We start from the raw sequence: 18,491 nt of genomic DNA, 5'->3' as shown, positions 1-18,491 counted from the left end.
GTCTTACCGTTTCTGAAAACTAGCTGAAATTACAAGATCGATCGAATCGCGGTCGAATAACTTCTAAAACGAAACATTCCGCTAATTAAAAGTTTACGAAGCGAAATAATATTCACCCGAGGGAAACGATGGCGAAATCAAATTATTTTCAGCGGGAAGGGAACCGGAAGAGGAATCGCAATGAGAACTGGCTATAATCGGATCTACCGTATAATAGATACAGTGTATTATATAAAACTTCATTGTTACAATATACGTAATCGTATATCCGTCGTGTTTTCCAATTCCAATCGTCGAAAAGCCCGATTTTTTCCCCAATGCTCGAATGCAACAGGTGCACTACGTAATACAACGCCGGAAAGAACAATTAATCTGTTGCTCGTCGGTTCGCGAATACCATTTTCTTCCTCTCTCTCTCTCTCTTTCTCTCTCTTTATATACCTCGCGATATTGCACACTGATTGGATCGATAGCAAAACGCAAAACGAGAACGAGAAAATCGGGGACAATGAAACTGTTGTTTTTTACCACTTGTATTTAAACGATCTATCTTTGGATCATATTTTTTGCTATCATTGTTATTTTCGTAGCCGGCAAACGACTGATCGAACGAATGATTATTTCATCGACAATTTCAAACCCTTGCCTCGTGATTCTCTCAACAGTTATCTATGCGTGTTTGCTCTTCGTTGCTCCAACATCGCGCGTATTACATTCGATAATTGCGCGATATCGTATGAAAATGTTACAAATGATTTGCATCGCGACCAATCATAGAACGAAAGTTGACGTTAAAGTCGAAGCGTAATTTCCTCGCGATGGAAACTGTAATCCCTGCTACGAAGTCCGAGAAATTCGCATGTGCGGAACTACTCGCAAAACAGGTTGAAATATGCGCGTAAACCATTCAATGGAAACTCGCTATAGTATTTAACACTTTACCGATCGATAGCCTATTAATCGTCGCCTTTATTTACGAACTTTCTCGTTATTCGAGCAGCAATTCGTTATTTACTGCCAAGGCACGTTGCTCAGTTGCGTCAGTTGCGTCGCTTTGTAAGCTGCCACGGTTTTGCACGAATTTGAAAAACGTACCGTTCGCGACGAACGAAAAGAATGGTATCGGAGAGTCTAAACCGAAAGGGAGCCGGCGCCAGGGAGAATCTGCGCCTGAGCTGGCGGTCGGTAAAGCGTTAACGGACGAAACAAACTTTCCTTTCTTCCTTCCACCAACTGTTTGTAAAAATACGAATCGGCGTAGATAATCGTAGTCACGAGGCAAGCGATTAAATGGATAAAAATTGAAACTGCATTCTACCCGTTGTCCACGTTTCTTTGACTCCTCGTCTTTGAACAAAGAAGGGACGCCGGCTATTCGAATCGATTGCATCCGATTTTTCCCGAACTTACGTAACGCACAACCGGGCGCAGAAACACGAATCCACTCACACCCATTAAATATCACATGGTACGACCATCTGCTTCATTACACGGGAGACTAGCTTAAGGTAATTCCGTCACGCGACGACGAGAATGTCGTCAAATACTCTCTTATCATATGATACAACCAATTCACCCAGCGTTATCGATCGAATGGATGTCCCACGATGGAAGTTTCACCGCTTTCGACGACACGAGGAATTCCGCTTTGCCAAAAACGAGGAATTCCTCGTTGCTCCGGCCGCGTCGTCGAAAACGTTCCAACTCGCAACGATAACTCCGGGTGTTCCGTCTTATAATTTCCATATGTACAAACTATCAAACATATACTGCTTATATACAGAGGGAATACAATAAACTCCACGAACGATAAGAGAAACGTTTACCGCGAAAAATCTAAATATTGAAACCAACTTATTTTCTCTCTCTTGATATTCGTTGGTAGAATATGCGAAAGTATACGCAAGTACGAGACTACAGGAACGAGACTACTTGGACGACAGACTGTTAAATTAAAGAAAAGATATTCTTTCGAGAACCCGCGCCGTCGTTACTGGAACGAGCAACAAACGATCGTTGCTTCTGCCAATCGTAAGAAGCGCAATAACGCGTAGACAGCGGATGTTTATGCGTTTCGTAGGAAATTACATTGGTGAAAAGATGCGTAGAATATGTATCGTGCAAAGACGCGTAAAATGTGGAAAGTAGCGTTCTTCGTGACGTGTAACACCCGAAACAGGTGTTTGCTTAGAAGCTACTCTTGCAAATATTTTCACGGAAATGCGAATTCGCATAAGTATCCGCGATCTAATGATTATTTGCGCGTACTTTGACTTTCGAGGGAAGCTCGACGTTCTTTTATCATCCTTCGTCGTTTCCAAAACATAACAACCGTATACCTAACCATGCTGCGTTAATTTCGTTAATCGTCGATGCCTGATTACACTCATCCGAGAAGAGAAATTTTATATTTCGGCAAAGTACGAGAGTACAATTGTTAAATATTAGGTTGTCCGGAAAGTGTCTTCCCTTTACAGACGCGTCTTTTACAACGACGCATCTTTGTACAAACATGAAACCTGATCTGTCGAACGTTGTATTCTTTATCCTGATAGGACAAAATGGATTATACGTAATTCGATAAAACATTGTGCATCCGTTATTTCCTTACAGAACGAAAGAAACTTCTCGGACGACCTAATAGTACGCGTGATTTCTCCTTTCGAAAGTGCACGATGGCGAACAAAAGAAAATCTAAAATTGATAGTACCGGCAACTTCCATACCGCGTGCTTTTCACCGCGTTACCGATAATTACTTACCTGTATTATGGTATAGCGTTCGTTCGATGATCCGATGAATCTTATTTCACAAAATTATCGTATTTTTTCTGTCTTATCGATTACCTCTCGAATTTTCATTTGCTCGCCCCGCTCTGCGCTAAACGCTTTGTCGAAAAGTCGAAAGTCCCCCGATCGATAACAACAACTGGAGATTGAAATGTACAAATCACAGCACGGTAAAAAAGAGAAAAATAAAAAGGAAACTCTCTGTTATTTCCATCTGCAGAGGAAACACGTCTTCTAAAATACGAAAAGTTGTCGATAAAACGTTCCTGCCTGACTCATAAACGTCGATGGAGCCACGTAGACGCGTATCTACACTTATGTACAAGATATCGCAACAGAAGGAAATACTACGAGATAACAAATTACAACGATATTAGGTCGAGACGAGGGCCGATCTCGATGGCCAACCAACAACCGACCGTTCATGCAACGGCGGATCGAGCGCATTTCTCTTCTTGTTACGATTTGGATTGTCCGGCTGGTCATCATCTGTGCGGACAATTGGGTACGTGTGGGAACAGATGGCAGTGGATCGACCTGAATCTGTAATTAGAACATATCGACACGTGGACCAGCGTATCTTCGTGCGATCACGACGTTCGGTAACGTTGACACGGCTATGAGCGTGGAATGGTGGAAGTTTGGAGTGGAACAGCGGCAGATTGGAACGCTGCTGATTTAAGGCTGGAAACTATTGAGATTAGGAAATTGCAAGATCGATCGGTTAGATCTTGCAAGCATCGGAATATTAATCGTTGTAATCTGGAATATTACGATCGAGATTCGGAGAATTCGCGTTACAGAGAATCGGAGATTTAGTCAGATTTAGCGATTGCAGGGATTTGCTGTAGCAGAGAGGCAGCTACGTTGAAATTATATTTACCATGGGATTGTATCGTAGTTATATCTGTTAAGAGATTATCGAGAAGTTAAAGGGGAGGAAAGGTGTGTAGGTTACATATGGAAAGATGCAAACGTTCGTTTTCAGATGCGAATATTAGTCCTGGCTATAGGTTTATAGTGCTAATTTGATTGGAATTAATTTCAAGTCAGTCCAGTCAATCTGGAGTATTATTATACCCTGTGAGTTTCGGAGAACTGGGATTTCAGACAATCGCAGATTTGGCCGGATTTAACGATCGAAGGATTTGCTACGATCGGCAACAAGCAGGCGGAGCTACTTAAATTATATCGAGGAATTGCGTCATAATTATATTCGTTAAAATAGCGTACATTATAAAAAGTTTAAGAGAAATTACGGAGAAAGAAATGCGTATAGGTTTCGTAACGAAAGGTGCGGAAGTTCGTATCTAGTTACGAACATCGATTGGCTATAGGTTTATAATACGGACCAAAGAGCAATTAGATTCGAATTCATTTTTAATTAGTTCTCCTTGGTTTGATTATGGTAATATGCGATATCATTACCCGTACGATATTCGGAGAATTGGGATTACAGAAGATTCAGTCGGATTTGAAGATCGAAAGATTTGCTGCAGTAAGTGACAAGCAGGCAGCTGCCGTCTAAATTGCATTAAAAAATTATATCGTAATTGTATCTATTAAGATGAAAAAAGAAAGAAAGACGTACAAGTTTTGCAATGAAAAGTTCAGCCATAAATACGAACGTTAATTGGCTATAGATTTGTAAGCCAAATATAGATTTATAAGGTCCAAAGAGTAATTAGATTCAAATTTATTTTAAATTAGTTTTCGTTTGATTATAGTAACATGCGATATCATTACCCGCATGATATTCGGAGAATTGGGATTACAGAGAATCGAAGGTTCAACCGGATTTAAAGATCGAAAGATTTGCTGCAGTAAGTGACAAGCAGGCAGCTGCCGTCTAAATCGTATTAAAAAATTATATCGTAATTGTATTTATTAAGATGAAAAGAGAAAGAAAGACGTGCAAGTTTTGCAATGAAAAGTTCAGCCATAAATACGAACGTTAATTGGCTATAGATTTGTAAGCCAAATATAGATTTATAAGGTCCAAAGAGTAATTAGATTCAAATTTATTTTAAATTAGTTTTCGTTTGATTATAGTAACATGCGATATCATTGCCCGTATGATATTCGGAGAATTGGGATTACAGAAGATTCAGTCGGATTTAAAGATCGAAAGATTTGCTGCAGTAAGTGACAAGCAGGCAGCTGCCGTCTAAATTGTATTAAAAAATTATATCGTAATTGTATTTATTAAGATGAAAAGAGAAAGAAAGACGTGCAAGTTTTGCAATGAAAAGTTCAGCCCTAGATACGAACGTTAATTGGCTATAGATTTATAATACGGTCCAAGGAGTAATTACATTCGTATTAATTTTAAATTAGTTTTCGTCGGTTTAATTATGGCTTAATATGGAATATGATTACCCTCGGGGACTCGTACAATTGGAATTACAGAGAATCGGTTTAGTCGAATTTAGGGATTCCAGGTTCTGAGGCAATAATGGAGCAACTGCGTTCAAATTATATCTTCCTACGAGATCACTGAAAGATCAAAGAGAAAGGAAGGTAGAGATTTCACATGGAAAAGCGAGAAAGCATATTAGTAGGAATATCGGTCGACTGACCTTATAATACGTTTCAAAGAGCAATTTGTTTCGGCTGAACTTCAACTTGCTTCCGGTTGATTTATTCGAATTACTAGGAAATTCCCCGATCAGCCTTCTCGTTGCAGCAGTTTATTCGACGTGCGCGATGGATTAATTTCGAACTCGATGGCGGAGCGAAGAAATATCGGGGCGTTAGTTACGTTAGGAGGCACCTGATCGATAATTCCACGTGAAACGAGATCTGTTTTCCTCGGGCTGGCGCTGCGAAGCAGCGAAAGGCTCGTTAATATTCATAGGAACGGTAGTTCGCCTATCTTTCCCGAACTCGGTCGCGTGGCAAGAATAAAACCGCCGGTGCCTAGGAAAACCGTCGGCTGGAAAAAATGGTAGAACGAGCGGCGAAACGTCTCGAGCGAGGAGAATGAAACGGTGAAAGGGGGAAATGGTCGGTCGTAAAAGGTCGGTCCGACTGGTAATTATAATAAAGTCAATTAGGAGCGCGGCGTGCACGGTGGCATCTTTGTCATTAGCTCGGTGCCCTTCCGCTTTCGTTCGCGCGGGCCGAGCAATTACCCGAGCAATTCGAGCCTTTGCGCCGCGCTGTGCAACCGGGTCGAAGAAACGGCAGGAAAAAGATGCGCGCGTGGAACGACGCGTTCCCTCGAAACGGGAGAAAAGGACGAAAGCAGGAAGATCCTGTGGCACACGTAGCTGTCCGCTGCTAATTACTCTTCCCCTTCTCTTCGCTCAACTGCTATCTGTTGTGCTCCCTTTGCCTCGATGAGGAAAAGGATAGATTAGCTCCGTCGAGGCTCGACACCTTCCCGGATGCTTTTGTCGAGCAGGTTGAAAAAGAGACATTAGAGAGCGCCGAGGAAATTGAGGATGGAAACGGAAGACGAATTATTTTCGTCGAGGTACGGAGATGTCGAAACTGTCCTGCCGATAGATTATGGTTTAACGTTGGCGTTGATAGTTAGTTAAACGACAGTGGTAAAGATATTTTGACACTAACGTTACCTCGGGTCAAGTGAGCGATTTTGAAATTTCATTAAAATTGCACATTCGTCGTTGTTTCTTTTGTTCGTCCATATGTAAATTCGTATATTATCCGATCGATCAATTCCTCGATTTTTTGTTGATATAGAAATTTGCACGAAGTTAGCTGAACAAAAGGAATAACAGCGAGGGTATTCTTAATTTCGTAACTTTAAATGAAATTTTGAAACCGGCCATTTGATCGGGCCTGGTGAAGTTAGTGTTAAAAATGCAAAAGAGCGGAGTAAAAGGAGGATTCGTAGGATATAGGTGCCGTGTTGTTACCGTTATACAGATAAATTAAACTTCGTTCGTATGAATTTCTCTGGCAACCAGTGATTTATATAGTCGCGGTTCGTGCGATGGAGGACCATCCAACTTCCCACTACCTACGATTTTTCGTTCTGACAATAAGAATTCACGCACAAATAGATAGATGCAATCGGCAAAAGTTCGTTCGACTGGACTTTCCAATTTCGTTCGAATAAGCAAAGTTCATACAAACGAAGTTTTCCACTATATCGATGTGGATTAAATGGTACCTTTTCGGATCGTCCTTCATGTCAAAACCGTCGATCTTTAGAATATTCCACTCGTCCCTCGGACCTTTCGAGTAGCTGAACGACACCTGCAACAGAAAATCCGTAACGTAAATGAGAGGAAGAACACGTCGAGCAACTTCTAGTTTCCTATTTTCCGTACATCTACTTCCATATATTCTGCAATTTTCCTTTTTCATCTTAATTATGATCGAAGCCACCTTTTTGTCCAATTTTGTCCGGATAATCTTTTGACAGATTATCGTGACAGTTGGGATTGGTAGCTCGTGAACGATCATCTGCATCGAAATATCAAGGGTTACGCGCTGTTTCGTCGACTGGTATCGTTAATCGATGCTTCGTTACGACATCTCGCTATATCGGGAGCAAATTATGGCACGCTTGACGCGCATGATCATCAGAAAGGAACGCGATATTGCTTATTTTCGCATACCAGGCCGAGAATCAAGCAACACGTATTACGTTGGTCGTATGAAACGCGAGACCAAAAGCCCGATCATGTTCCGCCTATGAGCGCTATAAAAATATTTGTTCCGCGAGACTCGACGATACGCTTGCGTAGCTTACGAGCCATGGAAAATTTCGGTATACTCGTTTTCTACTTCGTCAGCTTTTCAAGAATCTTCGGATTCGTCGAAATCGGAGCACGCGCGTTTCGAATGTTCCCGTACATTTTGGGCTCTCGTTCGCTTTAATCGAAATCGATCGGTCTACGTTTCGTCGGAATTAATCCATGAATCCATAATTAACCCACGAATCGATCAATACCTTGTTGTTAACGATCTATCAAAGTGTTTAGATACCGCCGACTGGTAATCTAATTTCGTTGTGTCACAGAATATTATTAACCCTCTGCGGTCCCTTTGGAGTTTCATCGTTGAAAATTATGGAAATTATTAGATTATCGTCCTAATGGGTTGATCTCGATAGTAATCGTTCGAATTTTTCCGCCGATTTTTATAAATTTAAATAATTTCGCAGCAGTTTCGGTACGTGCGATTTTTGCGAACCGATCTGCTGTTGACGGATGAACGTCATTTTCTTATTTGATTGAAACGGTTTCTTTCCTAAACGATAGAAACAGCTATGTATCTCGAGATACGCTTCGTCTGTTCACGGTAGATTATCATTTTCTTATTTGCTTCAATTCGAACGATCTTCTTTACGGTTTGCCATTTTAACGAACCAATTTGATGTTGACAGCTGAATATCGTTTCCTTATTTGACTTGCACGGTATCTTTGTTAAACGGTAGAGACAGCCATATATCTCGAGATGTACTTGTTTCTACCATTCATCGAAAAAGAAACTCGTGCAAACTGAGTCAAACAAGAAAATAATATTCGACTGTCAACACCAGACCGGTTAATAAAAACGGCACGTTGCGTTCGAAGGCAGGGGAACTCGGAAAATGTGCATGTAATAGCAAATAACACCTGGTGTACGCGACGACCACGCGTAAACATAAGGCGATCACCTGCTCGGGTTGCGTGAGTTAGTTCGAGGGGTCGGCGTTCTCCGGAAGAACGGAGAACGCGACGATCGAATCAATTGGTCATTGTTCGCGTACGAGCGAGGAAAGAGGCAGCAGCAACAGCCACGGTGATTCATCGCGGGGATTATTCCATTACCCGCGATTAGACTTCACACTGCGACCCGTACGATCTTAATTCCCCCCTTGTGCCCCTCTACCGTGGCTTTTTTTTAATCCCCCGCCTCGTACCGGATCAATTAATCACCGCCGGTGGAACGCAGCCGAGATTGAGCGCGAACGGTACTCGCTTCGACGAGCGCGCCGCGAATTACCATTTTCAACACGGAACCAAGTATTTAAGGACTTCAGCGCGGCTAGACGGAAGCAAATCCGTGGAATTTTGCAGAAATATAATTTCGTCGCTTTCTGCTGTCTGTGAAACGTAATATTAACTATAACAGTTTCGACTAGCGGCGTATTTATTTGCCACATTGCGTAGAGACCGTATCGTATAAAATTAAAGATAGAGCTCTGCAACTGTGAAAGTTTGAAAAGGAAAGTACAGAAAAGAAATAGAAACGTCGAAACGATCGAAGAACGAAGAAATTATGAAATTATCGAATCTTCGGGAAATCGAAATACACTGCAAGCCGCAAGTATTGGGATCCTTGGAACTATCCGTTACAATTACTGCGAAACTCTATTTACTGCCAACTTTATTTTCTTTAACACTCTACGTCATAAAGTAAAATACGCGCGACACGAATGAATCAACAGGTTTAAAACGAAATATTTAATTGAAAAATAAAAGCAGTGAGAAGCACGCGATTTAGATTAACATCGCTGAGCGTCCAATGTTCAAATATCTATTGTACTTATTAGACGATAGTATGATTCTAAAAGGAGAGTTCTATAATTCTACGGAATAAAATTCAGTCGTTCGAACGTTTCACTCACCTGTTCGCCAAAGGTGTCCTTGTTGAGGAACTTCATCGGTTCCAGATGAGAATGGAACTGCTCGACGACTGTGAGCTGCTTTTTCAGCAGGTACTCGATAATGTATCCCATCGTCACGTCGTCGGGCAACCTAATTCTGTCGCCCACCGTGATGAACTTCCCGCCTCTGCAAGCAAACGCAAACATCCGTTAACCGCATCCACCATGTCTCTCATCGATTACCTGATCAAACGTAGGAAATCGTCTCGCGTGACCGCGTCCTCGCGAATTCCTCCTCTCAATATCGTTCGATCATCCATCAAACATATCGCGTACTACCATTCACGCTCTTTTCTATCTTTTTCTTTTCTCTTCTTTCAGTTTTTCGACAAGTGAAAGTTGCCGAGGCACGATTAGTGCAACAAAAAACAATATGTGTTTTATCGCGATTCGTATAAACAATTCGTATAAACGTAATTCATATCGCGAACATGTAAAAATTATTTTCGTCGAATCTACGATATTTCGAACAAGCGATACGTGCAAATTGCAACGTCAGTTAGAAAAACGTCGTCTTCTGGTTACAATTATTCTGATACAAGGATCATCGATCTTTCTACGAACACTTCGAACCTCCGAGAACTCGCTATTCCACCTACGCCCTCTTTCAAGATCTACAAGCCCCTTTAATATTCCGGGACACGTTTCAAGGAATAATAAACTCGGTTTGTGATTTATTTCAGAAATCTCGAGCCATCGACCGAAATAAATTCCGGGACGATCGCGAAATAAATTAACTGTCCGTGAATACCATTTCACCTGGACCTGGACGCCGGGCCTGTGACGTGAATTACGGAACGTTCTATGGCCTCGGCGCATGCTTTTCATCCTTTTCCACGCGGATCGTGTCGTGGCTTTCCCTGTGGACCGCGCCCACCTCGTTCTAGGATTATCCGCTGTTTATGGCCGGTTCGCGTCGGGTGGCCAATGCGAAACGGAGTAGAAAAGAAGAGCGGAAGAGGGACGAGCCGGTCGAGGGCAGCTAGGCAAACCGAGCGCGACGCCGATAAATTCTTCGCCTCCGCGTGTTGTATTCGCACACGCGTGTGCCTGGGTGACCAGGAAACGCGACCAATGCGAGCGGCTGTGTTATTATTTATGGCTATTAGAGACGCGGATAGCGTGGACTATGCTACGTTCTGGCGATAACGTCGGCTAGAAGTTCATTGAAATTGAAGATCGATAGCGCATAGCGGACAAAAAGAATCGTTCACAGACGAGACTAGCATTTGCAGGTAAACGAAATTCCAGGTGAACAGAGTTTGGAGTAAATAAAAAGCGGTCGTGGAATTCTCTTTTTAATTCCGCTATCGCTTTTACGTCGCTTTAACTTTTACGCTTATGCTTCAAACTATCGGTAACAGCGAAAGACAGAAAGTATCTGAAACTTTGATCTAGTTGGTAAAATGGTATAGCGTAATTTTGTAGCAGATTTTGTTAGGGTGCGCGTAATTTGACATGGCGGTATTTAGGTTTGTCCTTGTTACGTAAAATTAGAAAAGATGGTAAAATTATTTTCTCTTGCGATCAAGTCGGACGCAGAAGTCACAGCATAGCAATTTCTGAGCTGGAGCGCATGAATCTTGAATACGCAAATTAGCTAATCGCGGAGAGTAGCTTTGGGAAGTAAACGCAATGGTCGAGGAATTTTCCAATCGCAATATTGCGATTGCCTTTACGTCCAGTCTTAGCGTACTTGCGCTTTTATGTATCGTTACTAACAAGTTGTAGCACGGTTATTAACTTTCTTTCAAAGCTGTAAGTGTATACCCTTGTTTAAGCTGCAATGAATAAATCGTCAATGCGCAAATTAGCAAATCGAAAATGCGAAAGAGAAAAAGGGTAAAGCAGAAGATAAAAGAATTAAAATGTTCAGGAAATTTGCGAGAAACACACGAAGGAACGCGTTAGAGAATGTAATAACAAAATACGTATAAAAAATACAAAAATATCTGCATCGAAAGTGTCCATTTATTTAAAACCAACGCCTTGAAAAGACCACATACATAATTCCCAAATTAAATCCATTCCGATGTAATAATAAAATGGTCCTGAGGAGGGCAACGATATTTGCATTGAAATTGCCCATATCGTTCGTTGAAAACCAACATGCTGAAGACCGCATACTAACAATATCAAAACCAGATATCCATCCAAATCCTGTTTATCGTCATTCATCGACTTAAATCCACCCTACCGAAACGAAACCAAAATCAACGACGAAAAACGTGATTCGAGATCGTCGACCTTCGAACACGTAATCTGAATATCCTGGCGAAGATCCAGATAAAGAGAAAAAAAAAAAAACGAAGGGGAAAGGTTTTGATCCGCGACTTTTCGACCAGGCGAGAAATATTAGAATCAGATAATGGGAAAGTAACGACGGGCCGTTTAATTGTCGAATGCAGGGGAGCTGGAAGAGGACGACGGCTCCTTAATTTACCGGCATTCCAGGCATGTAGATTAGCCGGCGCGAGCATGTGCACCTGCTGGTCGGTCTGTCGTCGTCCTCGTCCCGCTCTGCGACGCGCCGGAAACTGGTTAGCCGCATTAAACCGAGTCGCCGCGCATTTATTAACTGACCACGCTCGTCTCCGATATCTCCTAGTCCCTAACGAATTTCCATCGATTACGCGATAATTCAGCCCATTAATTGGACGAATACGTTCTCTCTCTCTCTCTCTCTCTTTCGTTTTCTTCTCTTCGATCTTGGTGGAGAACGCGTGGCGAATCTGTTCCGGTGCCACGCGAGCCTAACACGCCGCGACACGCCTCGACAAGCTTGAAATTATTTTCCATGGCGTGTTCGAAGCGCCTCTACTTCTATCCCAAAGTTGTTGATTCAGACTGTTTTTTTTTTTTTTTTTTGTAGGTGTATTATACACGAGTTGGTTGATTTACGAGTCGAGAATTTCGATTGACGAATTTAGGGTGCAGGAAGTGTGTCGCTACCCTTTGTAAGCATCTTGAATGTGACGAGCCTCGGTTCAAAGATAATTAGATTCTTTTCAACCATCAACACCTAACGCAGACTTAAATGATCAGACCTTATTCGTAGGTTCGTTTCGCGACTCGATGGTTAAATGAGGATTCGTTCTCTCGAAGATTCCAACACCGGCGGCTCTTTAGAATTTCTAGAACTTACAAAAACAGTGGCGGATAAAAGGAAATTTAAAATTCATAGGAGTCTTAGTAACTTCTGCTCGAGAAGTTCTTTATCGCGTTGGAAAGAGTCATTTGTTCTATGGTATTGCACATTATATTTATTCATTTTGTTCAACTATGGTCTTTGTACACCTGCTCCTCATTTTATAAACTTTCTTTTATCCGTCACTATATGTATATGAACCTCTCAAGAGTCGAACTTGATCGGTACCAGTTTTTACACAGTTATCAATTTCACATTATCCGGATACATGATTAATATTCAACATCTCGAAAGGGAAACCAGATCGTGCATAAAATTTATCTTAAGGAGACGGCATAAATAACCGCAAATTCTATATACAAGGTGTACACACTTTTAATTTCCAGCGTCTTCCTCGATAACGATAAGTACGAGGAAAAGATGAGGGAGAAAGAAGATGAACGAGCGCAAGTGCGAAGATGCACGCGCACTCTGCAGTTGCGTTATCTTTTAAACGAAGACCCCCTTTTTTGTATGAAAGACAATTCAAAGTTTAAAGACAAATCTAATAATTTTTCGACTTAAATAGATTGTTACGTTCTTACAGAGAACGTTCATCTGGATCGACCGATGTATTAAAAAAACATATGATGCCGTATTAAAAGAAACATCGATGACGGTCGTATCTCCTGCGGGCGTCCACCTACGCTGAAAGCTAATCGCGTCAAATTACGTTGCCCCGGAAATCATTCAACTTATTCCTGAAACGCTTTTTCAATACCATCGAAGTAAAACGAGATATTTCGGATAATGAAGTTATACGGCACACCCTGTATAGTAAATAGGGAATTAAAAAAAGAAATAGCATTCGCACTTGTCGCGTTTCTATGCGCTCCAATTTTACGGAGTTAATTAATCAGCACGTCCTCTGATATATACATTTACTTTTACATTTTTACACCGAAAATTTTTACTTGTCGATAACTAAAAAACAAAAGCAAAAACGCAATTTTTATATTCTTGATTTTCGTGTTATTTCGGCTTCAAGAATCAACCCCTCAGATTTTCTCACACCTGTAAACGAACACCGTGTATATACCGTAGGTTTCTCCGGAGTCTCAGCGACTTTCGCGTCTCAACGCACGTTCAGAATTGAACCCTTTGGATCGGCTTAAAGTTCCGATTCCTTGAATATCTCTATGGCTGGCGGCAGCAGGCATTCCACTCGTCAAAGTAAAAGGAAAGCACGAAAATTTGGGTGGACGTTGATCGAGCAGCTAGGGCGAGAAGACGCGCGACCCGCGGCGGACATAAATCGTGCCAATTAGAGCGGCGACCGGTAGTCGCGGACACGATGGGGCCGCTTGTATATCGCGCGGCACCTCCTGTTCTCGGGGGCTGCGCAAACGTGAGAGAACACCGACGGACAAATGTCTCAAAGGCTCGCCGCCTCCTCTTGGCCACCTATCGTAGATTTGTCCCATCGGTTCTTCGAGGAAACGAGGATAAATCGGTACGGCGGCGGTGGCGACCGAAGATAAGGCACGGTCGGTAGAATAAATTTTTATCTAGGTAATTGTTCGAATAAATACGTTATTGTAAAACTTTCGTTGATGAATAAATTTACTCGCGAATGTGCCGTTAATTTGTCATTCGGAATTCAAACTTTGCCATCTGTTGTTTATCGTTGCAAATTGCATATTTATTATTACAGATTGCAGTAAATATAACAAAATCACGCCACGGTCATTCGTTATCTATCTACTTGCGTGAATAATAACTATAGTGACTGCGAAAGGTATTCGTACGCCATTGTATTCATTGAAGCATTTACATGCTAATTAATTGCGTTACATACGAATGAACTTTGAGTGCGTTAAATCTCATGCAATTTGCCAATATTTTCGTAGGACAAGAAAAATTCGATACTATGAAAATGAGATGCATAACCTGATAAAGAAACGCTTTATCTTCTATACGTGTTACAAAATGAAGTTACCGACAAGCTTCCGTTACCTTCCGGCTAATCTCAACAGCTACTGGGTGAATTTTGACCAGGCTTTTATCATTTTAAAGAGCGTTTCTCTAGTAAGCTTCAGGTATGCGAAACATCGATCCATGAGAAAAAGAAACAAAGGTCGGAAATATGAATCAGACGCGATTTACGGATCTTTGCAACGCAACAGCGACCTTCCCCGCTGTTTTATTTAGAATCGCTGCCACCGATACAGCGGGACAATACGATCCCGCCCCCAAGCAATGTGTTTCCTTTTCTTCGTGCAACGTGTTTAGAAGTTTCGCGACTTCGCTGTGCAACGATCGATGTTGGTTCACGGACTACAGGACGTTTACCGAGCCAATAGAAACTCGCGAAATTGTCGGTCATATTATTGGTAAAGATTACGTAAAATCACAGTCAAAGGCAGGCTGTATCAGCTAATTGGAAAATAAAAGCATATACTGTGCGGATACCTCTCGTAGCTTCTTACATTTGACCCGCGTTTGTTCCTGCTGTGTGGTACTTTGTCAAAAACTTATTGCGATTCGTTTAATTATTTTTAATTAAAAAAAATAAAAGATAGCAATATCGGTGAAGACGAATAAATTTTACGATCAAATGAAATTATTCGTCATTCACGAATACGATTCACCGAGACTCGTTAGGCTAGGTCGTGAACAATCCGCATTTGCAATGCAACGAGGACTGCCCGGCCCTCGGCAAGAAAAGCAGGAAGACGCGCAGGTGCGCTTGAATAGATAAAACAACGCGGCTACAAAGTTCCCTCTTTCGAGATCCTCGATTACTTCTTTCGATAGCCTAACTCGTTTCATTATACGGTTATCCTATCCTTTCCAATTTTATCCCGTTGTCCAAACTATTAGATTAAATCTTCTCCACGAATCGTCAAGCGATACACTCGAGTTTTCGTTTTCTCAAACGTTAACCCTTTAAATTATGAGCTCATTTTCGTAAATCGTTTCCCCTAAACGCAAACGTACGACGAAACTAAAAACAATATGGTCAGTCGTCGCTCATTGACGACAGCCTTTGTTTCACGAAATTCTCGTTGCATCGACTGGCGTATTCGAAACGTTAAAGCAGCTGCGCGTTAATGATTTCACCAAACAAACAAAAATATTAACAAACTGAGACGGCGGCTACTAAAACGAGTAACGTAACGTACCATTGCGACGCGATTCCCACCCAATTAAGATTGCAATTCCCATAAACAATTACAAAGACCACGTTCCGGCTGTTCGAGCCCTTGCAAGATCCCCAAAGCGAAAATCGATCCGCGACGCCGTTCTCCCCGTTTGTTATCGTTCCCCCTACATCTGACAAAAAGCTTCCCCTATTCCGCCATATTCTGCCACAAGCGTCTCTCTTGAAACGCCGAAAAATCGAACCGCGTAAACAATTTCTTCCCTGTTTGCTCGTAGTCGCGACAAATTTCTCACGCTCGCCTGCCATCCTGAAGAAACGGGCAACCGACTGGCGTCCCATGGAAAATTTCCGCTATGCCCGGCCCAATTAGCCGCGATCTCTTTGGCCGCGTACGCAAAAGTAGCGCGTCTAATTAACGTTTTCCAGGAGTCGATGGTCAGGAGAAAGTCTAAATCGAGGAGACGGCAGAGAGGAGAGGCTCTAACAAGGAAAAAGATGGGCGAACGAACGCTAGCGCGAAGAGAGAAAGAGAGAAGCGCTCATTAGCGAATACCATCGCCGGATTCGAGAATCCACCGTGCCTCTGCCCATCTCTCGGCTCTTTTTAATTGGCCAGATTAGTCCCGAAATCGCGTACCCTTTCCTCGGACCTTCCCTCTCCCTTTATTTTTCTCCGAGTATCTTCATCCTCGTTTCTCTCGTAGTTGACCAATGGTTTCACGTCTTTTTCAGGCGCGTTGCGCGACCGGTCGTCTCGTCGGTCCGTCGTCCGGTGTCCTTTCGGCAGCGCGCCGACACGGAATATCGGCCTCGTTAAAATACCTGGGGCCCGCGACGAAATCGAAATTTTGGGGTTACACGGCAAGGAACCGAAGAGGGGAGCGGAATCGAAGCTTTCCGTCTTCGTCCGGTGCTAAATAACCAAGGACAGATTTCGCTGATACCACCACCGTTTGAGACGATTCTTTTTTCTCTTGCTTCTATTTTTTCTTTCTTTCTTCGTTTCTTCCTTAGTTTCCGTTTATCTCACGGCCCGTTTTTCGCCCTGTTCTCCGAGGCATTCCGGGCGAGCTTCTCGCGAGGGAAAAGGAACGCTTCCGATGACGAGTTCTCGAAACAAGCTTCCTCGAATTTGCTCATCGATCTTGGACGAGCAGGAAACTAGCTCCGAGCTATAGTTTCGTGGAAAGGTGTGTAATTTACAGAGTTGATAGATACAGGTGAATGGTAATTTTAATTCTCCAGTTTGGCAAGATTTGTATCCGAGTCTTATTTTTAAGGTTTTATTTAGGTTTGCCTTTTAAATTGCCAATCTGACTTGGATGGGCAAACTGACCTCGAATTTTGGTTTCGCGGAAAGGTGGATAATTAACGGACTTGCGACGAGATGGTAATCTCAATTTTCTAGTTTGTGGAGATTTTTTTCCGCGTGAAGCGAGGCGTTATTTCGGTTAATTAACGAACCTGGTCTACAAAGGACGTTCTTCGAATTTGTCGATTGGTTTTGAATGGAGAAACTAACTTGGAATTTTGGTTCTCCGATTTGAAAAAACGCGTATCCGCGCAAAACAAGCTTTTATTTAGATTAATTAGGAAACGTGGTCTAAAGAGGCGTTCTTCCAATTTGACGATCGATTTTGAATAGGAAAACTGAGCTCGAATTTTAGCTCGAAGTTAACAAAGTGAATGGTTTTATTTTTATTTTTATTCTCCAGTTTGGAAAGATCTGCATCAGTGTAAAACGAGGTTTCATTTAGGTTAATTAGGTAACGCGTTCTAAAGAGACGTTGTTCGAGTTTTACCTGAACAAAGAAAAACTTGAGATTGTTAGATTTGTAAGATTAGCTGATTTTCGCGAAGGGTGATTTCAGTTTTCCAGTTTGGAAAGATTCGATTCTGATGTACTTGGATTTTTATTTACATTAATTAGGCAACTAACGAAATTGAGAAAGAAGGGAAAGTTTCTAAAATAAGAGCATTTTAATGGACCTCCGTGAGAGTGAAATTAACCTGCTACGGTCTTCGAACCTTTAAGTCCCAATTTGGACAGCGAGATCGGAGCAAACGAAAAGAGTTTTAACGACTTTGATATCAAGTCGAAATCAGATTCTTTCGTGTTTCAAAAGATGAAAAAAAATTTACGAACATCTCTAGTAGCTAGATCGCGGATTTTTATGCAAATTTATTACGAACGAGACGTAAACAGAGACTTGTTTCATCCGCCAAATATTACAACGAACATTTTGCTCTAGAAATTTGATACATTCTTGCATACTAGGCACCTTTCGATTTTTACGCGAATTCAGAGAAACCTTTGCCTGATTAGCTATAAAATAAAAGAAACTTTTTGCCAAAATAATTCACGACAAGTCTCCGTATTACCATTTGATCGCCGCTTATTGACATTCTCGCATAAGCTAATCGGCAGTGGACATTCTCGAATAAATAAATCGGGAACTAAATCCATCAAATGTTCGAAAAGAAACATGGCTCGAAAGCGAAAAGAGAAAGGAGAAACGCGAAAAGGAAAAGAGGCGCCACGGAGGGAACGGTTGAGCCTCGAGATCGATTATCGATCCCGCGATCGAGCCACCGTACCGGATGAAACTATCGGCCACGTCGCGCACGTATCGCCACTTCATTCGTTCGGGCCGCTTCGAATCGTTTCCGATCGCCGATCGAACAACCGCCTTAGGCCTGATCGCTTCTCGATCCCGGAGAAAGAGACGCGATGGATCGTTATCGATCGTTCCATGGACGCCCCAACGTCGCTTACGATCGA

At 42.1% G+C, this 18,491-nt stretch overlaps 1 protein-coding gene across 3 annotated transcripts in view; it reads right to left on the bottom strand.

The window, feature by feature from the left end:
* Nucleotides 1–204: 204 nt before the first annotated feature.
* The window catches only part of LOC122572420 (fringe glycosyltransferase), a 118,153-nt gene continuing 99,866 nt past the window's right edge, over nt 205–18,491 (bottom strand). For all 3 annotated transcript variants that reach the window (XM_043737362.1, XM_043737361.1, XM_043737360.1), the window contains 3 exons: nt 9,378–9,543; nt 6,930–7,015; nt 205–3,331 (listed from right to left, as the gene is read on the bottom strand). In XM_043737362.1, the coding sequence (XP_043593297.1) occupies nt 3,274–3,331; nt 6,930–7,015; nt 9,378–9,543 (310 nt within the window). In that variant the 3' untranslated portion in view covers nt 205–3,273. The remainder of the gene's footprint in view (nt 3,332–6,929; nt 7,016–9,377; nt 9,544–18,491) is intronic.

This window comes from Bombus pyrosoma, linkage group LG11 (assembly GCF_014825855.1).
Source record: "Bombus pyrosoma isolate SC7728 linkage group LG11, ASM1482585v1, whole genome shotgun sequence".
Lineage (NCBI taxonomy): Eukaryota > Metazoa > Arthropoda > Insecta > Hymenoptera > Apidae > Bombus > Bombus pyrosoma.
Note: the sequence above shows the minus strand (reverse complement) of the source record. Positions and strands in the feature narration are given on the sequence as shown.